Here is a 25990-nt window from a genome sequence, read left to right as displayed (position 1 = left end):
GCCTCCCTGCTACTTCGCCACCACGCTGGAAGAGGAGGCGGTCCACCTTGAGCGCCGGAAGGCGCATTAGCTCGCCGAGGAGGAGGCCGACTGCGAGCGGCGGATGCGCCTTGAGCAGCACCTGCGCCACGACGAGGAGGCGTTGCGCCTTGAGGAGGAGAAGGAGGAGGAGCGCGCCCGCCTCGCCGCAATGTTGCCGCTGCAGCAAACGCTGGAGGAGGCTGTCCTGGCAGCCTATCAAGCCGCGTTCGGTTAGGCTGGGCCGCCTCCGGTCTTCATCGACCTCACCGCCGGCAACGACGATAGCAAAGGCAAGGGCAAAGCGGTCTACTAGGGTAGTGTGCTGGCTCTTAGGATTTTTAATGTTTAGTTATTGGTTAAGTGGATTTTGACCGGCGTTTGACAGGCCATTTGTGTATAATTATACTTTATTAAATGTGTTTCAGCCACGTAACCAAAAATGGGTATGCTAGGCGCACCAGCCAACCCAAATGAAAAAGCGAACGCGCATGTCCACGCGGTCAACCCAAACAAACGAAAAACGGACAAAGCGTCCGTTCGTTTGGGTCGCCGGTTGAAGCTGTGTTCTTAAAAAAGTGAAGGGATTTTTCAGTACAAACACACAACGGGCCAAGTATATCACCTTCTTCTTTATTATTAGTAGGTATAAACTTTTGTATAAAAAGAAGATTGAGCATAGGACAGGCAAAAGACCTCCCACAAGAGAAGACGAAAGACCAAGTCTTACAAACCAATAGTATTTTACTAAACACTGCGCTATGTTGACAAAAAGAACTGACGCGCAAAATCAGAGACAAGGCGAGCATTGCGAGAGACGATAGCTTAGTTTGAGCGGCTTCCGCTTTCGGCTCGACTTTTCTGCCCCGTCTCCACGGCTCCTGTAGACTTTCGGTGTTTAGAAGTGTACGTCGGCTAGGGAAGTTTCCGACCAAACGTGGTTTTTCGTACGTCGGCTAGGAAAGTTTCAAACACCTTCCTGTGAGCATATACCCAGTCCACACGCTAAAAGTTCCACCGTTAGTTTCCTGGAAACTTCCCAGGGAAAGACTTGTGTGTACTATACTACTAGATCATCTGAATTTCGGTGTTTAGAAGTGTAGGCCTCGGGACCCACTCATCCTCCTCTGAACACGTTATCAGTCGGTGTTTAGAAAGTGTAGCGCGGTTGGTAACCGGCTGACCGCCAATGTCCCGGCGTGCTGCAGACACGCGACACGGTGAACTGGGTCCAGATTGGAGCAGTATATATGGTTACACGCCTAGGCCAACTGTGTTGCATCCAGAATACAAACGCCTCCTCCACGCGCACGGCCGCTGGTTCCTCCGCTCAGCGCTCAGCGCTCAGACACAAGGCGGAGTCAGGACGGCCTGACCTCGATCGGTGCTCTGGTTTGCTGCCTCTCATCCAGGCTCTGCGGGGTTCCCAATTCTCGGCGGTCGACTTGCACGCATTGCCCGGCCGGCGTCGCACCCTCTTCCTCGTCCAACGAGTGGCCGCGAGATCCCAACATCCCTCCTACGAGCACGGCGGCGACTCGCCGAGAGCACGACTTCGCACGAGGTACGCCCACTACGGCACCCCTATCCATCTCTCTGGTCGGACATCATTCTTTTAACACAGTACGGACGCAAACACTTTTATATATATACACACACACACACACACATACACTCACTCTTATAAACGCATATACACACGACATATCTCTATAAGCACCTACGAGAGACTCAGCCGGCATATGATCGCACGAGGACTTGAATCCTGGTGGGCTAGGGATTCACTATCTACCTAATCATCCAATCATATATTGGTTCTCAAGGGCATCATTCTTAGTGTGTAAAAAACTTTACTCCGGCATATTATCAGCGTTGGACGGGAGAATCATGTTAATTATGAAAATTATCACCGAGCGTTGGACGGTTGGATCACGTTAATTGTGGAGAGTATCATTCTTTGAACAAAAAGATCATGTTAATTATATAAATTATCATCGTGCATTGAACAGAATAACATTAATTATAAAAAATATCATCGAGCATTGAATCGAAGGATCACAGATGCCCCATTGCGACACATGAACAATTAACTAGTGTTAACTACGAGGGTGGCTCTCCTAAATGCAAGGGGCATCATTCTTAGTGTGTTAAAAACTTTAGTACTCTGGCATGGTATACATGCAGATGCTCTTAACATACGGGCGCGCTCATTCCTATGAACGCAAGTGCTACCCTATGGGTAGAGGTGAGTCTAAGGTTTGAAGAATGTGCATTCAAAAATTCAAAGCCAATTTGTAAACGCCTAAAGCTTTTTTTTTTGGCGTGTATAACCGATTATAGCACCAATATATAATAATTGGGTAATACATAAAAGATATAGCATAATATAATAGACTCACAAAATTGATCATAACTTAAGAAAATTCAACATACAGAAATACAAATTATTCGACATATCAAAGTGCTAACATCAAGAAAATATAGTGGAAAGCAAAAGTTTGGCCAAGGAATGATTCCTGTTGACTTCAGGGCAAAAAAAAATTATGACAACAATATAGTATGAATAGTACTTGTATTTAGCATTTTTTGGGAAATCTTTGGCCCCGGATACAATAAAAGGCATTCCCTATTTAATCTTTTTATACAAGTGCAATACTTGGTCGTGTTTCATTCCATAAAACGTTCCAGGATTTTTTGACTTTTTTTGAATTACTAAATTATTTTTGAATATAGGGGGGCGTAGCACCAAAGAGCTCATGTGCATTTTCGTATGCTAGCCTCTGTTTTTGGGCTGAAATGCTTAGTTAGCATGTTTTACTATATCAGTTTCGTTTTCCCCTTATATATACACATAGTCTACATTATATATATATATATATATATATATATATATACCTATTTTTGGGTCAAAATAGTGAATATTAAAATGAATACCCATGAATTGAGGTGGACCCGCCCCTACGTACGAGCACCTCCGTGAGATTGAGTTGGCAGGTCTAATTGACATAGTCATTACAAACACCTTGTCGTCTACTAATTAACCCACCATATTACTGAAAATATATCACCGGAAAGCCTGGAATAAATTGAAGAAATATGCGAGCACCCAAGCTAACGGCATCCCTAGCCGGAATCCTAAACTCATCAATTTGAGGAGTTAAAGAAAACCTAGATCTAACCGAATTCCTAAAACTTAAGTCCCTAAAAAAACTTTGCAAATGCTTCTATCTTTTGGTTTACATACCCATTTCTACTCAATATTTTCATAAATATTAAGTGTGAACTTGATAATTTAGGTTAACAAAATTCAACAACATAACAAAGTCAAAGTTTAGAAAATAATTATTAAAATTCAAACACACGAAAGGGTCCTAATGAAGTAATAATCCAAGTAAAAAAAGCATGGTAAAGGCACAAGAATCAAGCGCTATGAAGTGCCCTCAAGTGCCCAACAAGATCATCTTGGAGCTGGATATGAACTTCTCATTTCTTGATCCTCCGGTGCGTTGCAAGGAATCAGTGGATCTTGTTTTAATTATGTTTAGGCCCAATCGGATCTCGATTGAAGGGTGCCAAAAGTTCTCTGGCATTCCTCTCTTATCCTCGATGATCATGTTGTGCAAGATCACACAACGTGTCTTAATTTGTCAGAGGAAATGTGGCTTTCAATACTTGACAGGGCTGCCCTCAAGTACTCAGGTCTGAAGATTTCCATCACGAGCGTGTGTGAATCTTCTAACTGTAGGGGAACATGCTACGTAAAATAACATAAATCGCACATGATGAAAACCAATATAATTATGGAGGTACAGGTAATGAGATTATACCAACGATAAATTCGACGCATCAGAAGTAGAGAAGATTTTGGTTAATCCTATCGACTCCCGCAACTAGTTTATACCTCCCAGCCATGATAGTATCTGCTGGAACGGCCCCGCTCGACCTAGCGTCAAGGTAGAAGATGCCTCTAAGGTATCCACGCCCGCTGCATCAGCGGCACCAAACACTTTGTGGTCCAGCACAAAAAACTACGAGGGCCTATGAGAAGGAGAAGCAACAACCTTTTGGTCGTGGTGCGATCTAGGTCAGATTTAGATGGGAAAGGAGCGATGGCTAGCACATGAGGAGGGGTCGGATGAATTCTTGTCGTGCCTCATCCTGGTGGACTCCCACCTATATATAGATGGAGGACCAAGGGAGGTCGGCCGACCAGAGGAGTTGGAGTCCTTCTAGGGATCCTCCTCGGTTGGCTTGCCCTCCAAGCAACTAGGGGCCCAGACAACTTGGGGGCCCATGGGTTGCCTTGCCCCCTAAGCAAGTAGGGGTGACGAAAAGACCATGTGGAACCTTCCAAAATATTCTGGAAGCTCCCATAACCTTCTAGACCCTTCAACAAGCTTCCAACACCTTCTACAACATTCTGGCACCTTCCAGGACACTTATTTATATCACTAGGGTGCTTCGGGACCTCCCGGAACACTTCAAAGATCATATGAAACACTTTCAGGACCCTTATCACTCATTATCCATCGTCTCATAACATTCCTAAATGTCACTAGTCGTTAACCGTGTGACCCTTTAGGATTGACAATATGTGGTCATGTCTAGAACTCCTTCCGGTCAATAATTATTAGCTAGATCAGCACACCCATAATATTTCCAACATAACATCAAAGGTCTTTATCGAGCGAATGTTGTATTCCGACATAAAATTCCTTTTGCCTCATGATACATTACACAACCCGAGGTGAGACTTTGATGGCATCCTTGTGGTCAACTCCTTTATCACTATACCTTCCCTGGTTATCCTTGTTACCGGTTTGTACTCTTTTCTCGTTTCCTTATACCAGTATCCCTGTGACTAACTCCTTAGTCACAATACCAGTCCAGATGATCCTAGAAATCATAATATCCTTAGTCACAATACCAGAGTGTACCTATCCATCGTGGAAGGGGAAATCCTAGTCTTGACATCTAGCAGCACGACATACTTTGCGGTGTACCAGAAAGTCACCTTTATGGTTACCTAATTACTGAGTAATGTATGGCAAACCCCGAAACCATATAGTTTTCTGGTCTACAATATTTTCAAGGTCTGAAGACGCGACTAAACGTTAAACATCATGATAAAATACCAACAACATATGGACGACGTGATCTCGCAGTATTTCATAAGTTGGGTCTATCCCACACCATTGCTACCCTAAAAATGTCTTCTCACTATTGTGAGGATTCTTTCTAAATTAACTATGCCCATAGTCAGGAAACAAAACCATCAACAATACATGAGCTAGTCCAGAGGCCTGACTAGGGATATGCTTGGTTTTATCTTTCTACACATCCAATTAGGTTTCCTTCGAATCTCACATTCAAGAACCAATGCAATTCTAAAATAGAAATATAAACTTAATTATGAACATGGAAATAGAATAATAACAACTTTATTATCGCCTCTAGAGCGTTTTCCAACAACCTCCCCATCATGTTCTAATTCATGATGAAACTACTATAGCTCGGAAGGGAGGGGAGAAAGAAGAAGATCAGTACCCAACTATTGGGGAATAGGAAAACCTAGTGCATTTAGCCTTTGTGCGTACCCAAACAATTTGAGTACTTATTGGCTCACTGAACTACCTGCTGCCTTCTTCCAATCAGACATGGCTTTGGATATCTTATATCTTTCAACCCTTCCTTGTTTCTGAAAGAAACTTTTGATCACCGTGGTCGTATCATAGGCATCCTGATTCTCAAAATGTTTTCCTTATCAGAAAAAAAAATCAAATTGTTTTTGGTGATTGGGTTCCATGGAGGCAAGCATGGCACATTGGATTGCAATGGAATCATCTCTCTTGGAATACAACACATTTACCTCTTCGAGAGGCAAGAAGATAGGGGGTCACCGAGTGGTTTCTCTAGGACATTGTCCTTCATGGCACCTTCGAGGACAATCCTCTGATTACGTTACCAGTCTGCAATACTACCAGATTTACTCTCTTTTTTCTTTCTCAAGTATTGAAGTTAGTGGGAAGGGGGAATTGGGTGCAATTGATCTACAAGGGAAAATGCAAATACACTTTAGATATTGTTCATAATTATGCAACTCAAATTAAATTTTAAAAAGAGTATGCTCCCACTAAATCAGTATCCCTCATAATGAAGGTCCAAAAAAATAGGGGTGATGTGACCCATTGATTACTACTGATTAAAGATCCACGACTCACTTACTCCACCATTGATGTGACATCACTGATGTCAACATGCCAGCAATATCCCCATATGACTACTCTTGTTCATCTTTCGATGGGTGTGCTCCAAGCCCACGATGATTTTGTAAAGCTCATCAGGACAACCAAGTGTCCTGCAACACGAAGGGTTCGTGCCCGTCTGATACATGTAAAGTCTATCGTACCCGTGTGACATGGCACACCTCAGAATGGTAAGTACTCCAGATGGCACTACGCTTGGATGAACACTAACCACTTGATATTTGTGTGACTTATCATCCTATTTAACTAGATCTACCACGCATTAAACAAGGTGCAAAAGGGATTATCATCACATAAAAATCAAAATATAGTGATACAGTATGCCCCTTCCATCTAAGAAGTTCACATTGCCAGCGATAGTTTTCCTTAGAATCATCTCGTGGCAGCAGTTTCCCTTTCTCTGGCATGGAAGCGTTTTTGGCTTTCATGGCAACAGTTTCTCAACAGGAAAACTCTGTCATGGCATCACTTTCTACTATTGTGGTAGAACTTTTCTATCGTAGCTTCTCTTCAACATCTTTTGGTGTAGAACTCCTTCGCATACGGCTTTGCATCGAGGTCCATGGATGCATTATTTCCACCACCATGTCATCCACAATTACTACTAATGCAGTAAATGGCTTTCTGACACGCATGTTGAGTAAAATGAAAACCGACAATCGTATTTTTCGCATACCGATTGTCGTACTCATGACACACAGACCATGGAAAAAATATTGCAACCACTTTGCTTCTCATACAAACACATTGCATCTTCATAGGATATACCACATCACATGCATACTATGCAAGAACAAGTTAGATGTCTCTAACGTTTTTGCTACAATATGTGGCTTGTAGGGCCCCATTGGAAACTGTTTGCTACCTAAGTTGCCATAAGCATGAGTACCCTTGTTGTTATTTAAATTTCGAGGTATATGAAACACAAGACTTAATAAAATATATTGAACCCCATACTATTCATCATATATATGCGTGACCCTGTGTAGGTCTCATATCCTAGCCCGGTTACTGCAAAAAAATCTCAACTAAAGTAGAACTAAAGTCATATGAAGAACATCTTTGGTCTGACGGTTGGCATACGCAGGCGCAACTTTTGAGGACCGAAAGATACACAGTCCTTCGTAGCAAATACCACATTACCACCATATCAAATTAATGCTATGCTAGAGAACCAACAAGAAAATATGGTAATAGATCTCATCTACTACTCCGCATATCACATGTGCAATTCCCACATATCACATATGATCGTACCTACAACTATGCATAGTACCACTCATGATGCAAACGTAGGGGAATGTACTATGTGAAACAAATTTTATCCGCACACGATCAAACCCAAGATGACTATGGATGTATAGGTAATAAGATTATACTAATGATCAACTCAGTGCAGCAGAAGTAGAGAAGATGTTGGTGAAGTCTGCTGACTCTTGTAGCTAGATTATACCTTCCAGCCACGAGAGTATCTGCTAGAACAATCCACCCAATATAGCATCGAAGTAGATGACACCTCCAAGGTATCCATTCATACTGAATTAGGGGCACCACAGTACTCCAAGGACCAGCAGAAAAAAACCACGGGGAACCTACGAGAAGGAGTAGCCTTTTCGGTGGTGGTTTGATATAGAAGAGAGAGGGGTAGTGCCTAGCATAGGAGGATGCGGTTAGCTAAAGGCATTTTTGCCTCCTCCTAGTGAGCCCCCACCTATATATAGGTGGATTGCAGCTTTCTCTAAACTAGAAAGGTGTTGGGCCCCCAAGTGCAAGAATTTGTAGCAAGCAACAATTTTCCTTAAGTGACATCAAGGTTTATCGTACCAACATAAGCTTAGAAACAAATCCAATGATCAACACCTTCACACAGAGATACAAAACTACCTTGGGCCCCAACAAAATTATTGAGGTTGTCAATCTCAATAGCTTTGCTAGTTAAAAGGATTTGAAGCAGAAACGACAATAAAAAAAGGCTTGGACCTTGATGGCAAGTAAAGTAAAAATAGTAAATTAAAAAGAGCATTGATTGAGATTGGAAGTTTATAGGAATAAGATGGATCGGGATCCGTAGGTTCACTTGTGTTTTTTCTCCAAAATGAAGCATCGTGTGTGATGAAAAAATTATAGTTGCCATGGTAAAAAAATTGAATTACAGTTGCATATTGGTCAAATTGTAATATTTATAACTATGACTATCGATCGCATAATCAACATATATATGAGCATCGCATACCAATATCAGCAAATTGTTACCCGACTGCATCTATAGCTAATACTCCACCCAAGACCGCTATCAAGCATGCATATTAAAATATTAAGTAAAATCAGAGTATTGCAATAAGTGGGATGACATGAACTAGATGGTATATTGACTTCAGCCTGCATGCAGAGGAAAACTATGCAACCATATTTTTATCCCTAGTGGCAAGAACACAATACAAGCCTTTTACACATTCTTTCATTATGGTAGCTTGGTTGCAAGGTTGAAACGAACTATCATACACAACCCCCTCTTGGAGATCAAACCTCAAACTTGGCCAAAGAAAGAAAAATAGACCAGAGAGCATATATAAATAAGCTAAATAGATCTTAACACTAGTAGAAAAAGGCCCATTAGTCCCGGTTCCAGAGGGCCTTTAGTCCTGGTTCTGGAACCGGGACTAAAGGGTCGGTACTAAAGGCCCCCCTTTAGTCCCGGTTCGTATAAGTCCCGGTTCTTATACGAACCGGGACTAAGGGCCCTCCATGTGGTCGTTGTACCAACCGGGACTAAAGGGAATTTTACAAAAAAAATGATTTTTTTTTAAAATACCGATTTTCAAATTTATGAATTATTTTACAATTTAATATCTAATCACCCCTCATCACTGCTTAATTTAACCTCTAATCTCTAATCACCCCTCATCATTCCAAATCATCTAACTTACTGGCCGGTCACCCATCCTCTCACTGCTCCAGCCTGAGCAGGCTTAACTTCCGGGTTCTATTCCCCCTCGTTTCCAAGTCTGCACTTGTTGTTTTCCTGACAATAGTAAGATGTCAATCCTATTAACCCTTAGGAGTTTAGCTTGAGCATGAAGTCACACGTTTCACTGTTTGAGTTTGAAACTATTATTCTAAAAAACAGTAATTATTTAGTAGCACTAATATTTCTTGAATAAGTAGTTTGACCATTGTTTGACCACAGTTTGACCAGATTTGATCAAAATTCAAAAAAACTGAAATAATTATTTAGTAAAACTAATATTCTTGAATAATTGTTTAGTAACACTAATAAATCTTGAATAAGTAGTTTGACCATTGTTTGACCACAGTTTGACCAGATTTGACCAAAATTCAAAAAAACTGAAATAATTATTTAGTAGCACTAATATTCTTGAATAATCATTTAGTAACATTAATACTTCTTGAATAAGTAGTTTGAGCACAGTTTGACCAGATTTAACCAAAATTCAGAAAAATGGAATTTGAGCATATCTTTTTTTTCTTTGAAAATTTGAGGATTCTAAAAATTTGCAAACAGGCCTACGGCGGTCAAAATCGGATGCGGATTTTCGCGCTGAACATTTTGATATATTATACATTTTTCCCGACATCGTATGCAAAAGTTATAGCCGTTTTACTTTTTCCCTACACTTTTTGCAAAACATGTCCAAATTTAAGTTTTTAAATTTTCCTAACTAGTAGATGTAGTAATATAACTTCATCTGGAAGGATTTTATTTTTTGAAGTTTTTATCATTTTCTTTTGTTTTTTTCAAAACTGAAATGGCGATACACAGGGGGGTAGAGTTTGAGACACGAACCCCTTTAGTCCCGGTTTGAGACACGAACCGGGACTAAAGGGCATCGCACCCTTTAGTCCCAGTTCGTGTATCAAACCAGGACTAAAGGTCTAATATTTAGTCTCGGTTTGAGACACGAACCGGGACTAAAGGGCATCGCACCCTTTAGTCCCAGTTCGTGTATCAAACCAGGACTAAAGGTCTAATATTTAGTCCCGGTTTGAGATACGAACCGGGACTAAAGGGCATCGCACCCTTTAGTCCGGTTCATGGCTCAAACCGGAACTAAAGGTCTCATTTGAACCGGGACGAATGCCTTTAGCAGCTCGAACCGGGACTAATGCTTACATTAGTCCCGGTTCATAATGCAACCGGGACTAATGTGTATATTGAGATGTGACCAAAGCCCTATTTTCTACTAGTGCAAAGAGAACCATGGATAAATTTGATCATAAAGTGGCAATTCATCACACTGCAACAAACACACCAATAGACGACAACCGATGGATCACAATCATGTAGGAAAACTCATGTGATCTTTGTATTGAGAAACATGGGAGGGAAAACAAAGGAATAGTCAAAAGGAAACTACTCACGACTGATCATGGTGACCTTAAAGTGGATCGAGATGGCCACTGTGAAGAATTCCCCTCTGATGGAGCTCTAGAGAAGGCCTTCGGATTGGATCATCACAGAACAAAGAGGTGTGGTGGTGGAAAAAATAGGGTTGAAAATTCTCAGACATTTTCAGGTATATATGAAAGGTGTAGGCATCGAGAGGCAGTGGAGCGGAGCACGAGGGGGCACGTGGCGCTTGTCCGCGTGGAGGGGGAACTTGGGGGGCCATGGGCCATCCCCTGGCCTATGTACGTGGCCACCAGAAGATTCCTAGTGCAAAACTTCTTTAAAAAACAGATTTTTTTAGCCAGATAAAATGAATTTTCCTGAAAATCCCAAAACATGCAGAAAGGAAGAACTCACACTAGACACTTAATTAATATATCAGTCCAAGAAAATTGATGCCAAAATGATACAAACATGGCATGGAAATATAAAAAATTATAGATATGTTGGAGAAGTATGAGTTGCCAAGCGGGTCAATCGACCACAGGAGTTGGAGTCCTCCTCGAACTCCTGCTCCATTGCTTGCCTTGCAAGTAAGTAGGGGGTTGGCCGACTTTGGCCCATGGGCTGCCTTGACCCCAAGCAAGTCGGGGATGCCCATGTGAAACCTTCTAGAATATTCTAGAAACTTACAAAACCTTATAGACCTTTCTAGAAGCTTCCATCACCTTCTAGAGCATTCCGAAACCTTCCAGAATAATTTTTGATATCAAAGGGACACTCTACAACCTCCCAGAACACTTTCGAGATAAATTTGAAACACCGTGGGAACCTTTATCCACGATTCTCCATCATCCCATAGCAATGATAAATGCCGCTAGTCGTTAAGCGTGTGAACCTTAGGTTTGTGAATATGTGGACATGTCCATAACAACTTCCAGTCAATAATTATTAGTGGGATCTGGACACCTATAATAATTTTCACATAAAATCAAAGATCTTTATCGAGCGGACATTGTATTGTTTCATACAATTCCTTTGGCCTCTCATTATGTTACACAACCCAAGGCAAGACTTGGCGGTATCCTCATGATCAACTCCTTCATTACTATACCTAGTTATCATTGTTTTTTAATAATCCACAATTCCCATGACTAACTCCTTAGTCACAATATCTGAACAGGCGATGCAGGACACCATAATAGTGAGTGGGCCCAGAGTGTATCTCTCCACTGGCGGAGCGACAAATCTTGGTCTTGTCGTATCTAGCACCATGCCATACTTTCGGGTGCACCAAAAAATGACCTTTATAATTACCAGATCATAGTGTAACAGTTCGCAACCCCAAAGTAACCATCAGGTATCTAGGTTTACGATATTCTCATGGTCTAAGGACACGAGTAAATGTTAACACTTTATGAGAAAATACCGACAACATATTGTGGACCCGATTTCACATTATTTCATAAGTTGGGTTATTGTTACCCTAACAATGTGTTCTCATTATTGACGGCATCTTTGTCGCATTAGGCATTAGCTATGCTCATGGTAAGGAAAAACAGAATCATCAACAATACATGAGCTGGTCGAGAAGCCTGACTAGGATATGTTTTTCTGTTTTTTTGTCTACACATGCAATTAAGTTTTACTCCAAATCTCACGTTCAAAACCAATGCAATTCTAGCATAGGAATATAACTTAATTATGAACATGAAAATAGAATAATAATAAAAAATTAGTATTGCCTTTAGGGCATATTTTGAACACTAACCGCCTTTAGGATTATATCTTCCCAATTCGAGCATAGTCAATGGCTTCGACCGAGCACCCATAGGCAAGCACTCGAAGAGCCCCGAGACACTTCATCAATGAATATGCAGTAATTTCTATCGATACACTCTTTAGTTTAAACGAATGATCATATGACCCTCAACAGCTTTTGCAATTGCGATTAAGCGACCTCGGTATCGTCTTAAAAAATAGTTCTACGGATATGTCGCATTGAGCGCAAAGTAATATCTCTTCTACTTTAAAAAAAAGACCTAAGTTTCCGTCATCCGCTCATTCTTCGTTTACCCTTATGTCGTGTTTATCCTTTATTCTATCAGTTACGATTTTTCACTCTTACTTTTGGTTTTTTACAAATACCAATAAATTCTCACCGAATGCTAAATGTTTATCAAAATACTTTGTTTTACATAATCATATTAATACGAGCAGGTAAGGCCCCTCGCAAAAAAAGAATACGAGCAGGTAAGTCATATGCTAACATACAACATTTATGTTCCCATTTGCAAAGTCGACTGAGACCTAGAGAAGTCTTAGTCGCTGAAGTCAGTCATTTAGATCGCATACGATTTTTCTCGTTGTCTCATTTTACGTTTGTTCTGCGCTGGGTTTGGCCACTTAGATAAGCCCGTCGTCAACTAGAGCAATACTACAAGCGGCCACTACAAAAACAAGGCTGGCTTGTTTTTCTCTACTAATAATGTTCGGACACCCCTCAAAAAACTAATAATGTTTGGACAACCTGCACTTGCCATTTTTTTCTGCTAGTTGTTCGTCTCTCATTTGGTCACGCATTTTTTTCATTTTACTTTCTTTTTTCTGTTTTGTATTGCTTCCTTTTATTTTCACCTCATTGATATTGTGTCCTCATGATGATAAAATGATATTCCTAATTTGTAAAAAAAAATCTATTCTTCAAATTCCGCCTTCGTATGGCATGGTGGCAAAAATATAAAATAAAATATTTCCGACCCCAGGTTATAATTGTGTTGAAGACATGCAGTTGGAGTCGGGGGTAACACTTGTAGTTGCGTATCTGGTGGTAGATATGCAAATTCCCCCTTCCCCTGACAAAACACAAAATCCTTCCCAAGTTGTTGAAGACATGTAGTTGCAGTCGGGGTTGACACTTGTAGTTGCGCACCTAGTGGCAGATATGTATATTCGCCCTTTCCTCGACAAAATGCATAATCTGTTTCAAGTTGCAATCGCGTTGAAGACATGCATTTGCAGTCGGCGTTGGCAGTTGTGGTTGTGCACCTAGTGCCATATATGGATATTCACCCGTTCCCTGACAAAACACAAAACCTCCATGAAGTCATGTTAAAGACATGCAGTTGCAGTCGGGGTTCACACTTGCAATTGCGCATCTAGTGGCAGATATGCATATTCGCTCTTCCCGCGACAAAACATAAAAGCTTTCCAAAATTGCAGTCTCGTTGAAGACATACAGTTGCAGTTAGGGGCGGCACTTGGAGTTGTTTGTCTAGACATGCAGTTGCAGTCGAGGGCAACAATTGCAGTTGGGTGACTAGTGGAGGACATGCAACTTCTCCCCTCCTCTTGACAAAAATATCACAGAGTTGCGGTCGCGTTGAAGACATGCAGTTACAATCGAGGCGACACTTGCAATTGTGTGCCCAGTAGCGGACATGCAACTCCTCTTTGTCCGGGCAAAAACATCACCTAGTTGTCATCATGCTGAAGACATACAGTTGTTGTCAGGGGCGACCCTTGCAATTGCATGCCTAATGGTAGACATGCAACTCTCCCTCCCCCGATAAAAACACCACAGAGGTGTAGTCATGGGTGACGCTTGCAGTTGCATGCCCTTATAGACATGCAACTGCATCCTCCCAACGAAACACCACGAAGCTACAATCGCATTGAATACATGTAGTTGCAGGTGGAGGCGACTAATGTAATAGCATGTGTTGTGGTAGACATCCAACTATCCCCTCCTTGACAAAACACTATTGAGTGTTAATAGTAGTTACAGACATGCAATTGCAGTACAGAGGCAATTGTGCAAATGGAGGGCACTATTTTCAAATTTTAAAAAAATATTATATAGTAAAAAAATAAAAGGATAGAAAGAATCTTGTCGTTGGTAGGAAAAAAGTTTTTAAAAAGGAAATAAAAACAAAAAATACTGTAATTAAGAATGCAAAAAAAAACAATGTCACAAGCAACACAGACAAAAAAAGTTAAAAAACACTAACTAGAAAAATAAAAAAGCAAGGATATAGATAAGTGAAAACAAATCAAACAAAAAAGCCCCACAAATACAAAGAAAAAGCTCACCTGGCAGCGGGCACCCAACCCATGATGCACGCGTCCCTATCCCACGCAAAGAAAAAGAAAGCACAGGTCGGCCGGCTGATTAAACATAAGATAAACAAATGTTGTAGGAATCATAAAGCATTGTCGATCTAATGGTGAGACAATCGACTGAGACTTTGTTAAAACTCAGTCGACTGAGTTTTAGCAAACCCCTTCTCTTATTTAATAATCAAGATTTTCATTTTCCTTGATTCGAACCCAGGTGATCCCATGATGAAGTTCACAAAGGGCGATGCGACATCCGGTTTGGATCCTTCTAGTCTGGCGGAGGCCCCGAAGCTGGTCGACTCGGTTGCCCGGGCCATGGAGGGACTTGCCGAGGAGATCCAATCGCTTGACCAGGGCCATTGGAAATGGGTGCCAAGGTGGATCAAGGTCGTCGCCACCGAGCTGGAGTTGCTCAAGACCAATATGCTCCAGATCTGGTTCATCTCTGCCGTCGCCGATCCACGACATGGGGCACCGGCACAGCAGGCAAGAGACGCCACCTACTCCAGCGAAGTGATTCAAGACAAGATTGAGTACCACAGGCTTCAATCTAACCTTGTTCCACGTAACAAGATTCTCAATCATCTATTCAAGCTGCTTCTTGCTCTGAGGTGTCGATGGAACCGCTCCAATCCAAACAGGATCATCAGGGAGATCAAAGCTGTGAATGAGAAAGCTCGCAGGCTTGTCCCTCTCCTAGACAAGGGCCAAGGCCAGTTTTGCAGTCCACCGCCATCGTCGCTTGGTTCCGTCAGCGACACTCGTCAGACGGTGGTGTATGGGCGCGACAGGGAGAGGGATGAGGTCGTGCGGATGCTCATCCGGTCATGCGGCGAGGCCACACCGGAGATAATGGTCTCTCTTGTTGGTGATGGAGGAATTGGGAAGACAACACTCGCTCAGATGGTATTCAATGATGAAAGCGTCAGGAAGCATTTTGATGTCAGATGTTGGGTGTCAGTTTCCAGTGTCTCCAACCAAATGGAGCTCGCAACAGAGATTTTAAGATCGGCCCAACCATCTTGGGTTGGATCTGATGAGAATAAGATGGTGGATTTTCAAGTGCTTCAGTCCGAGCTTCGTCAATTTGTGGCATCCAAGATATGCCTGATTGTTCTAGATGATGTATGCAACAGTAAGGATGAAATCTTACTGGGCATCCTCACTCCTCTTCTTTCAGCAGATAGCAGAAGCAGAATTTTGGTGACTTCTCGCATGGTACCTCACATATTGGGTTCCTCGCAGGTGTACACTGTAAATCCGTTGGATACCGATGACTGCTGGTCCCTGCTCAAGGAACATGCTTTTCCCATTGATGACGAGAATGTCCATCCAGATCTGCAGTTGATTGGAAAGGAAATTGCTACAAAAACCAATGGATCACCTTTGGCTGCCAAGCTGGTGGGAGAAACAAGGAGCAAAGCGCACTGGAGAAATATCCTTGAAACAGGGTTACAGGATGGCACTGTTTTCTCTGCCCTACTCTTGAGCTATAAGAACTTGCCTGGACACCTCAAGCGATGCTTCACATATTGCAGTTTGTTTCCAGAGGACTATAAGTTTGATCCAGCACATTTGTCCCGCCTTTGGATTGCGGAGGGTTTTGTACATCCACAGGGCAGGGCTGAGAAAAGGATGGAAGACATAGCTAGAGAATATTTTGATCAGCTCCTTTCACGCTCATTTTTTCAGGAAATCAACATTGGACACAAGACTTATTACTTGGTGCATGGCCTACTCCATGAACTTGCAAAGTCTGCTGCAGAGGAGGACTGCTTCCGTATTGATGATGGCATGAATTTTGACATCCCATCAACAGTGCGCCATTTGTCTGTCACCATGAACAGTTTACCTGGCCTCACAAACTTTTCCGGGCTAGAAAAGTTGCGCACCTTGTTAATCCAACCATCACTTTCATCCTCCTCCAGTTGCTTCCAAGAAGATTTTGCGGTGAATTTAAAAGGTATCCTGGCGAAGTCAAAACATTTGCATGTTCTTGATCTTAGTTGCTATAACTCTAAAGAGTTGCCCAATTGCATTAATGACTTATTGCACCTCCGTTACCTCTCCATCCATGGCTCCATCCAGAGGCTTCCTGAGTCAATTGGCAGGCTTTGGCACCTGCAAACATTGCGCTTCACCGGGGAATGTTCCCTCGAGAAGCTTCCTGCTAGCATTATTATGCTAGTCAATCTGCGGCACCTTATTGTTGAGACAAAGTATACTGCAGGATTGGTGGGCATTGGTCGGCTAGCAAATCTTCAGGGATCACTTGAGCTCCACATTGAGAAGAGGGAAGGGCATAAACTAGAAGAGTTGAGGAACATCAATGGTCTTCGTGGGCTACTAAAAATAAAAAATCTAGAAAATGTTTCAAGCTATGAAGAAGCATGCAAAGCTGAGTTGAATAAGAAAACACATCTTAATTCTCTAAATTTAGAATGGAGCTTTGCTAGTAGGAATAACCCTCCTCATGCTGACGTGGAGGTACTTGAAGGCTTAAAGCCGCACCAAGACATAAAGGTACTTCATATACGAAGGTATTGTGGCACCAAAGCTCCCAGTTGGCTATTGTCATTGCAGCAAGTGCACTCTTTGCACCTTATCAATTGCAGGAGTTTGGGAATCCTTCCTCCATTGGGAAATTTGGGATCACTCAGATATTTACACATGAAGGAGCTATGTGCAGTTGACCGAATTGGACATGAGTTTTATGGCAACGGTGATGTGGCATTTCCATCTCTAAGTGTCCTTGAATTTGATGACTTCCCAAAGTTGCGTGAGTGGGCTGGCACAGAGGACAAGATCTCATTTCCATGCCTTGAAAGATTGATTATAGTGGATTGTCCAGAACTGGTCGGAATTCCTCCCTTCTCCGCAACTACTCGTGAAGTTACCATTGAGCGTACATGCTTCATGCCATACATGAGGCTTGTGCCTTTTTCAGAGAAGCTCCAACTGGATGTTTGCACAACTTCTGGCCACTTCAACGGGTTACTCCATAAGCAACATCTAAAGGTTGTTGTAGCCTTAAACATAACTGGTGCTGAACAAGTCGTTGCTACCGAAGAAATAGGGTCCCTTGTTTCTCTACAGAGGCTTCAGCTTCGTCGATGCAATTTCACTGACTATAACTTTAGCAGGTTTCTCCAGGCTCTGCCTTGTCTTTCCTCGTTGGAGATAATTGACCTGCCTAACTTAACATCTCTTCCAGCATTGGAAATAGTTGGGGTTAGCACAATGCTCACGGATTTGTCTGTACGCAACTGCCAGTTCTTGCAGTCTCTATCCTCATTGCAGTTTTTTGATTCACTAAAATATTTGGTCATCGAGAGATGTCCTAAAGTGACTGCAACATCATTTCCGTTGAACTTTAGGAGCCTTTCATCGCTCAAAGTGCTGAGAATATCACACTGCTCAGAGCTCCAATCTTTACCGATGTGTGGTCTGCCGTCCTCATTGGAAACACTCCATATTACTGGGTGCCACCCGGAGTTGTCCAAGCAATCAAGAAACATGAAAGGGCATTACGTTGAGAAGCTTGCAATTGGCAATTGTACATAGTGTGTTGGTTCAATGACAGTATTTCCGGTTGTAACTTTTTTATGTGTTTCCATAAGTTCATCGGACGTTTAACTGTAGGGAGAGATGGCAACTCAAATGCTCTTCGCAATCCAGTGTGATTGAATTGTTCACCTTATGTTGCTCATTGTACATGCCCTGATGAAATCTCGGACCTTGCAGAAAATTTGGTTCATTTGCAGCAGAGCAGTCCTTTTTTGGCTGAAATGAGGGTAAATCCCGGGTCATCTTATAGCAAAGTGGCAACAGTCATACAAAAATGAACAAAACATAACTGTTTGATTACATGCAGTATCTTGGCTCATTGCCTCAAAGATTTATCCCTGTTCGACGCCCGACAATCCTTCGCCATCCGGTGCACAGACCCCGTCCAAGCTAGGCCGGCCCATTAACCTGTTTCTTTCTTTCCAGCTAACCATCAAAAAAGATGTGGGCGACGGTTTCGAACTCAAGACCGCTCAATTCACAGAGAACCACATCAACCACTATTATATCTTCACGCTTGCTCTTACTAACTTCCTTTTTTATTTTATTCTTTCATCAGTTCGCTGTGAATCGAGAGGTCTCGTTTCTTTTTTCTTTTTCTTTTTTCTTTCTGTTTTTCCTTGTTCCTTTTTCTTTCTTTTCTTTCTTTTCTTGTTCTTTTTCCTTTTTATTTTGTTTTTTGTTTTCTTAAATGCGTGAACCTTTTTCAAATTCATGAACTTTTTCTACAAAAATAGATGAAGATTGTTCATATTTATGAAGTTTTTTCTTCAAAATCAATGACATTTTTCCAAAAGCAATGAAGTTTTTTTCGAATTTGTGATTTTTAAAGATGGATGAACATTTTCTACAATTCTGGGAACATTATTGAATACACGAATTTTTTAACCGTTAACCACCGAACGTAATGCGCCGAGGGCCTGCATGACGAGTGGTTAATGAGCCGGCCCATTGCGGCAGCCTAGTGGGCGCCATAACTCCTGGCTGGTGCATAAAGCACCGGCTAGGAGCTCCCTCGACACCCATAGGCGACAAGCGGGAGCAACTAGTGAACGAGCGCTCCTTCGGGAGCCTCACAACGATCAGCGTCACTTGGCGCGCTCTCAGCCATTCGTCACGTGTCGCGCTCTGGATGCTTCCTTCGGATTTTGTTTTTTTATTTTTCCACACGCGTTTTCGGCTTTTTAAACGTTTTTTCCCGTTTTTTTTTATGTTTTGGTTTTTCCCCGGTCTTTCTTAGCTTTTTGATCAAAAAAATTTTGAAAAAAAAAATTTTGCGCGAAAAAACGCGTTTTCTTTTTTTTCCCTTTCGCAAAAGTCACGGTTTTTCTTCCACGAGAGGCACGGCTGTGTTTTATCGAGAGTCACGGCCGTGCCTTTCAAAAACGAAAAAAACGTGTTTTCTGTTTTTTTCTTTTGCGAGAGTCACGGTTTTTCTTCCGCGAGAGGCACGGTTGTGCTTTTGCGAGAGTCACGGCCGTGCCTCTCGGAAAGGGAAAAAAATACGTGTTTTCTGTTTTTTTTCTTTCACGAGAGTCACAGTTTTGCTTCCGCGAGAGGCACGTTTGTGCTTTCGCGAGAGTCACGGTCGTGCCTCTTGAAAACGGAAAAAAACGCGTTTTCTGTTTTTTTTTCCTTCCAAGAGAGTCACGGTTTTGCTTTCACGAGAGGCACGGTTGTGATTTCGCGAGAGGCACGGGCGTGCCTCTTTCAGAAAGAGAAAAAACCGTGCTCCTGGTTCCGTTTTTTCGTCTGGTTTTTTTTGTCTGATTTTTTTCGTGAAAAAAAAAGTTCGTCAAAACCTATCAACATGGGATCTAGTTTTGAAGATTTCGACGCGAGGAATCCAATGGTGAAAATGGTTCGAGATTTGGACGCACGATTTAAGAGATAAAACGTTTTGAATAAACGGATCTATGAAAAAAAAGAAAACTCCCAGGTTGCGACAAGTGGCGCGCTGCATGTGCGCCACTTGTCGTGACCTGGGAAAGTAAATTGTTTTTGCAACGAGTACTCCTTAATTAGTGATTTCGGCGACAAGCAGACGTGCGGATGCAAAAGGCGAGCGTAAATGGGCCAGCCCAGTAAGCGGTGCTGCATGTTTTTTTATTGTTTTTTTCTGAAGGTGGCTTCCCTTTTTTCACCTTTAGTTTTCATTTCGTTTTTTGTACTATAAAAAATATTAATATATGGTGAATTTTTTCTAAAATATACAATAAACAGTTTTTTAACATACGGTGAACATATTTTTTCAGACAGTGAACTTTTTTGTAATATACGTTGAGCATTTTTTCAATACACTTTGAACCTTTAGTAACATACAAGGAACATTTTTGTAATATGCGGTGAACTTTTTTAATATAAGTTGAACCTTTTTAAAATAAACATTAAACTTTTTGTAATATACAGTGAACTTTTTGTAATATGCGGCTACTTATTTCGTCATATAGGTGAAAGAATTCAAATACAAAATAATCTCTTTGTGATATACAGTAGACATTTTGCAATATGCAGTGAACTTTTTTGTAATGGATGGTGAACATTTTATTAATATATGACTAATGTTTTCGTAATATTTGATGAAAATTTATTAAATACACATTGAACTTTTTATAATACTAGAAAACATGCCCGTACGTTGCAACGGGAAAAAAATTAACATACACACCTATCTAGGTGTACAAAGCATGGTGTCTTATTCCTGATCTAGAACAACAAGTTCATTGATTTCGGACTGTATGACCATGACTTCTAAATGTATGTGGTTTGATGCTGGTGGTTTATTATGCAATGCATATTATGTCCAGGATATGTGCTTGCCGTGCGTGCTAACCTGTGTATATGGTACTCCGTATATCAGTTCTGTCTAATCCTAATTAAGCTATGAAACGTTTTGGTACTATGATAGTCCGAACCAGCCCATGAAAGACCAAAGTACAGAATCCAACTTCGATTCGACTAAAAACGTCCAACACCAAAAGAAAAAAAAGCCGACACATATTTTCTTTGCATGCATGCGCGGATTTCTTAATCAGTTTGTCTAATTCATATCTAGATGTTTTTTAAAGATGTCACATCTAACCTTCCACAAGTATATAATGCAGCAACAAGAAACAAAAAAAAACTAAAACAAAAAATAGACCACAAGCAGAATGGACATCAACTTAGATGTGACATAATTATGTCACATCTAGATGTGTCCTAGACAGACCATTTCTTAATCATCTCCTTCGAACTCACCCGCCTTAATCTTCGCATTAGACTCTCTCTCATTAATTTGAGATTCCTTAATCCCTTACGGTAATCACTTCTTATTTATCGTCCGCTTAAGCCCATTAATTCCTTAATTTCTTCAGACGGATCCACTCCTTCCAATTCTCCAGGTGGCTTATTGATATTAACTGGTAGATGTATATAAATCGATAAAATTTTGTGTAAGGGGGCGATATGGGATAATGTAAAATAAAAGAACAATCATTTATTACTACTGTCGGCTTGGTCAGGTAGTCACGTTCTCTAGAATTAAACTGGAGGTCGTGGGTTCGACTCCAAAAGCCCACTTTTTTTTGCTTGGGCCACCACGTGATTGGGCTGGGACCCATGCTGCCGGCTGATCTCACGTACCAGAAAATTGAAAGAAGTATAGTTTTCACCCTCAAATCCATTCCAATGTCTCCATAACCCCCCAAAGTCAATTTTGGTCTGATTTAAACCCTAAAAATGTCAATACCAGTTTAATCTAGCCCTGAGCGGTTTAGTGTCACATTAGGAGTGGTTTTGCATCTGATTTGATGATCCGGCATTAATTTGTCGCTGACGTGGCGTAATGACGTGGCACCAGGTCGCTGAAATAAGTGGGGCTCTATTATTCTCGCGTCTGTTTCGGAGTGAAAACCGCAAGGGCCGCAGTGCCGCCATCCACGCCTGCTACAACTGCCTCTGCCGTTGTCGTCTTAGCGTCGTCGTTGTTGCCGTCGTAGCCGTCGCCGCCATCGTCGGCCATCGTCTGTCAGGCTGGACGTCGCCTTGGCATGGGATAGAGGGAGCGCAAGGTCTCTCGTCTTCCGCGGCTAGGGCTACACCGGCGTCGACCGTCGCGAATCCGTCTCGTCGGAATCAAGCGATGGCATCAGGTATGTTCGTTGGATCAGATAATGTACGTGTTATGGGAAAAGGATTGATCGCATAGTGTGTTCATGATAGCTCTGTTGCATTGATATTATAAGGTGTTAATTTGCGGATGATCGGCATGTTGTTTTCCGAGAAAAGTATATTAATTTGCATTGTGTTTCTAGTGATTGTCTTGAAGAAACAGAGCATAATGTTTTTGACTGAATTTGACTGCTGAAGACTGCTAACTCTGAATTTTGACTACAGTTTTAGTAGTGCAGTATAAGTACGTCTGTACAACTACTCTGAATTTAGACCGAATTCAGAATAGCTGTACTAGTTTTGGCTGCAGTTTTAGTGCTGCATTTGCATTTGGTCGCAGTTTTTGTAGTTTTGACTATATTTTCAGTAGTTTTAGTAGTTTTGCCTGCAACTTCAGTAGTGAATTTAGTAGTGCATTTGTTAGTGCAGTTTTGACTACAGAGTAGTGTGGTTTTAGTAATTTTACTAGTGCATTTGGATAGAATATGTACTGAATCATGACTGCATTTCTTAACTTTGTAAGTATAATTAACGAGAAATTTCATTCATTTTGCAGCTCGTTTGGATCCGCCCGATCCACTTGATTACTTCTTGGCCAGATATCATTATCTTGGCTCATTTGAGAGCAAGAATGGACATGTTCATTACTCAGGAGAGCTAAAGACAGAGATGCATATTCCAAGAGACATGCTTAGTTATGCAGAATAGTGTGCTTATGCTGAGGATTTGTATCATATTGAAAGAGGGCATTGCAAAGGAAACTACACCTACAAGCTACACTGGTTAGTTCCAGGGAAATGCCTGGCTGATGGACTTCTTTTTCTGCATGACAATGCTTCAGTTGCAAGCATGGACAGTGGCATTATGGATGGTGCTTTTGCTGACATTTATGTGGAAGAATTTGATAAGCATGTAGATGAGACTGAAGTGCACACTGAGGCATCAATTGAGGAGCAGATTGAGAAGAGGGAGATTGAAGAGAGTACTAATGATGTGAATCGTCAGGGTTTCGTGACAATTGATGTAGGTGAAACATACTCCAGGCATAGAGGGACCAGAATGCCATTGATTCCTGTGCAGTTTGTTGGAACAGATATTGTTGATGAGATGGTAATTTCACATATGGCTAGTGCTGTTGAAGAGGAAGAAATGAGAAATTCACAAGCTGCTGCTGTTGACACAAATACAGTGACTGACGTATGTAGTAGTAGACCTGCTAAATTGCAGGTCAGGAGAAGTTCTTCTACAGTAAAGATGTCATTGCCAAATGCTGGAAATGAAGCAGTGTTTCATGCTACAAATGTAGTAATTGAGAAAATTCCTGTAACTGAAGAAGTTGAAGCAACATCTGGTGCAACTGACGCACCACCTATTACAACTGAAGCTCCACCTGCTATAGAATCACTTGAGAGGGTTAACAGAGGGAGAAGAGATGAAATGGAAAATGCAGATGGGTTAGGTGAGGATGAAAGTGACCTGGACTATGAACCTAGCTCAGAGTGCAGCTCTGGTGAAGAATCAGAAGCAGAGCAGGTTAGGAAATTAGCAAGAGAAATTAGGAGGCAGAAAAGGGATAAGAAACTAGGGAAGGGAGTGGGTCCTGTAGTCAAAGATGACAATGTAATTGAAGGTGCATCTGGTGATGAAGATTTGGATGGAGGGAATGATGTCGATGAGTTTGAATCAGATGATGATTGCTCATATGGTGAGGAGAGTGATGGAGAGGGAGGGATAAACCTAGTGAGGAGGCATAGCCAATGGAAAATGTTTGATAGCAAGGCAGAAATTCCTTCTTTTCAGCTTGGAATGGTTTTTTGAGGGAGAGAGCAGATGAAGAAAGCATTGATAAACTATGGAATCAAAACACATAGGCATATTGGCTTTACAAAAGATGAAACCAACAAGGTGAGGGCTCATTGTACTTGGCCTGGCTGCAAATGGATGATTTATGCATCTAAAACAACAAGAAGCAAATGGATGCAAGTGTCTACATTTGTAGATGAGCACAACTGCATTCCTAGAAGGGACAATAAACTGGTGACATCTAGTGTCATTGCAAAGAGATATGGTCGGCTAATAAAATCAAATCCAAGTTGGAAGTTGGAAGAAATAAAGAAAACAATTCTTAGTGAAATGTTTGCAGATGTGACCATTGCACAATGCAAAAGGGCTAAGAGGCTGGTCCTATCAAAGTTACTGGATTCCTCCAAAGGAGAATATTCCAAGGTTTTCGACTACCAGCTAGAGCTACTCAGGTCAAACCCAGGAAGCACTGTAGCAGTGAAATTGGACCAAGATGAGAAGGAAGACAATCATGTGTTCCAAAGATTTTACATCTGTTTTGATGCATGTAAAAAGGGATTTCTTGCTGGTTGTAGACAAGTGATAGGTCTTGATGGATGTTTCTTTAAGGGTGCATGTTATGGTCAGCTCCTTTGTGCTCTTGGCAGAGATGCAAATAATCAAATGTACCCCATAGCTTGGGCCATTGTGGAGAAGGAGACTTACAAATCATGGTTTTGGTTTCTTGCAAAGCTCAATAAAGATTTGAAGATCAAGAATGAGGGTGATGGTTGGGTGTTCATGTCAGATCAACAGAAGGGGCTGATTGGTGCTATAGAGGATATATTCCCTAAATCAGAGCATAGGATGTGTGCAAGGCACATATATGCAAACTGGAAAAAAACACCCTGATCATGATCTGCAGAAGAGGTTTTGGAGGTGCGCTAAATCTTCAAACAGAGTAATATTCAACTATAATAGAGCAAGTCTAGCACAATTCACTATTAAAGGTGCCAAGGACATGATGAATACTGCTCCAGAGCATTGGTGTAGGGCATACATGAAGCTAGGCTCGAACTGTGACTGAGTGGACAATAACATGTGTGAGTCCTTTAATAACTGGATTCTGGAAGCAAGGTATCTCCCATGTATCTCTATGCTAGAGTGGATCAGACAAAAAGATATGGTGAGGATATAAGAAAATAGAACTAAATCTGAGAAATGGGAAGGGACCATTTGTCCTAATGTATTCAAAAAACTAAAGCAGAACATTAAAAGATCAAGAAATTGTGATGTGCTCTGGAATGGAAAAGAGGGATTTGAGGTTCTCGAACATGAGAAGTTCAAGTTCACAGCGAACTTGGAAGCATGGACATGCTCATGCAGATACTGGCAGCTATCTGGCCTTCCATGTTGTCATGCAATAAGTGCTATATACAAAACAGGGAAAAGAATAGATGATTACATCGCAAAGTGCTACTCTATTGAAGTATACAAGAAAATCTATTCACATTGTCTCGAGCCCTTGGAGGGGGAAGAAAGCTGGCCGACATCAGATCAAGTTAAACCTGCACCTCCAGGGTACATTAGCTTGCCAGGCAGGCCAAAAACAGAGAGAAGAAGAGAGGAAGGAGAAGCACCAAAGGCATCAAAGGGAAATAAGATGAGGAAGATAGGTGGGACAATAACATGCAGTTCATGCCATAGGACAGGTCACAACATGAAAGGATGCAAAAAA

At 41.5% G+C, this 25990-nt stretch overlaps 1 protein-coding gene and 1 pseudogene across 1 annotated transcript; both read left to right on the top strand.

Moving 5' to 3' along the window:
* The first annotated feature begins 1231 nt into the window (after nucleotides 1-1231).
* LOC125535160 (putative disease resistance RPP13-like protein 1) lies at nucleotides 1232-18465 on the top strand. Its single transcript, XM_048698206.2, has 2 exons — nucleotides 1232-1582; nucleotides 14966-18465. The coding sequence occupies exon 2, from the start codon at nucleotides 14974-14976 to the stop codon at nucleotides 18313-18315; it is 3342 nt and encodes a 1113-aa protein (XP_048554163.2). The 5' UTR covers nucleotides 1232-1582; nucleotides 14966-14973; the 3' UTR covers nucleotides 18316-18465.
* Nucleotides 18466-23319: 4854 nt separating this feature from the next.
* LOC147982993 (uncharacterized) lies at nucleotides 23320-25270 on the top strand (annotated as a pseudogene).
* Nucleotides 25271-25990: the final 720 nt, after the last annotated feature.

The sequence above is a fragment of the Triticum urartu genome, chromosome 2A (genome assembly GCF_056163025.1).
Source record: "Triticum urartu cultivar PI428250 chromosome 2A, HENAU_Tu73, whole genome shotgun sequence".
NCBI classification, from domain to species: Eukaryota; Viridiplantae; Streptophyta; class Magnoliopsida; order Poales; family Poaceae; genus Triticum; species Triticum urartu.
The sequence above is the reverse complement of the archived record's forward strand: the minus strand, read 5'-3'. Positions and strand labels throughout refer to the sequence as shown.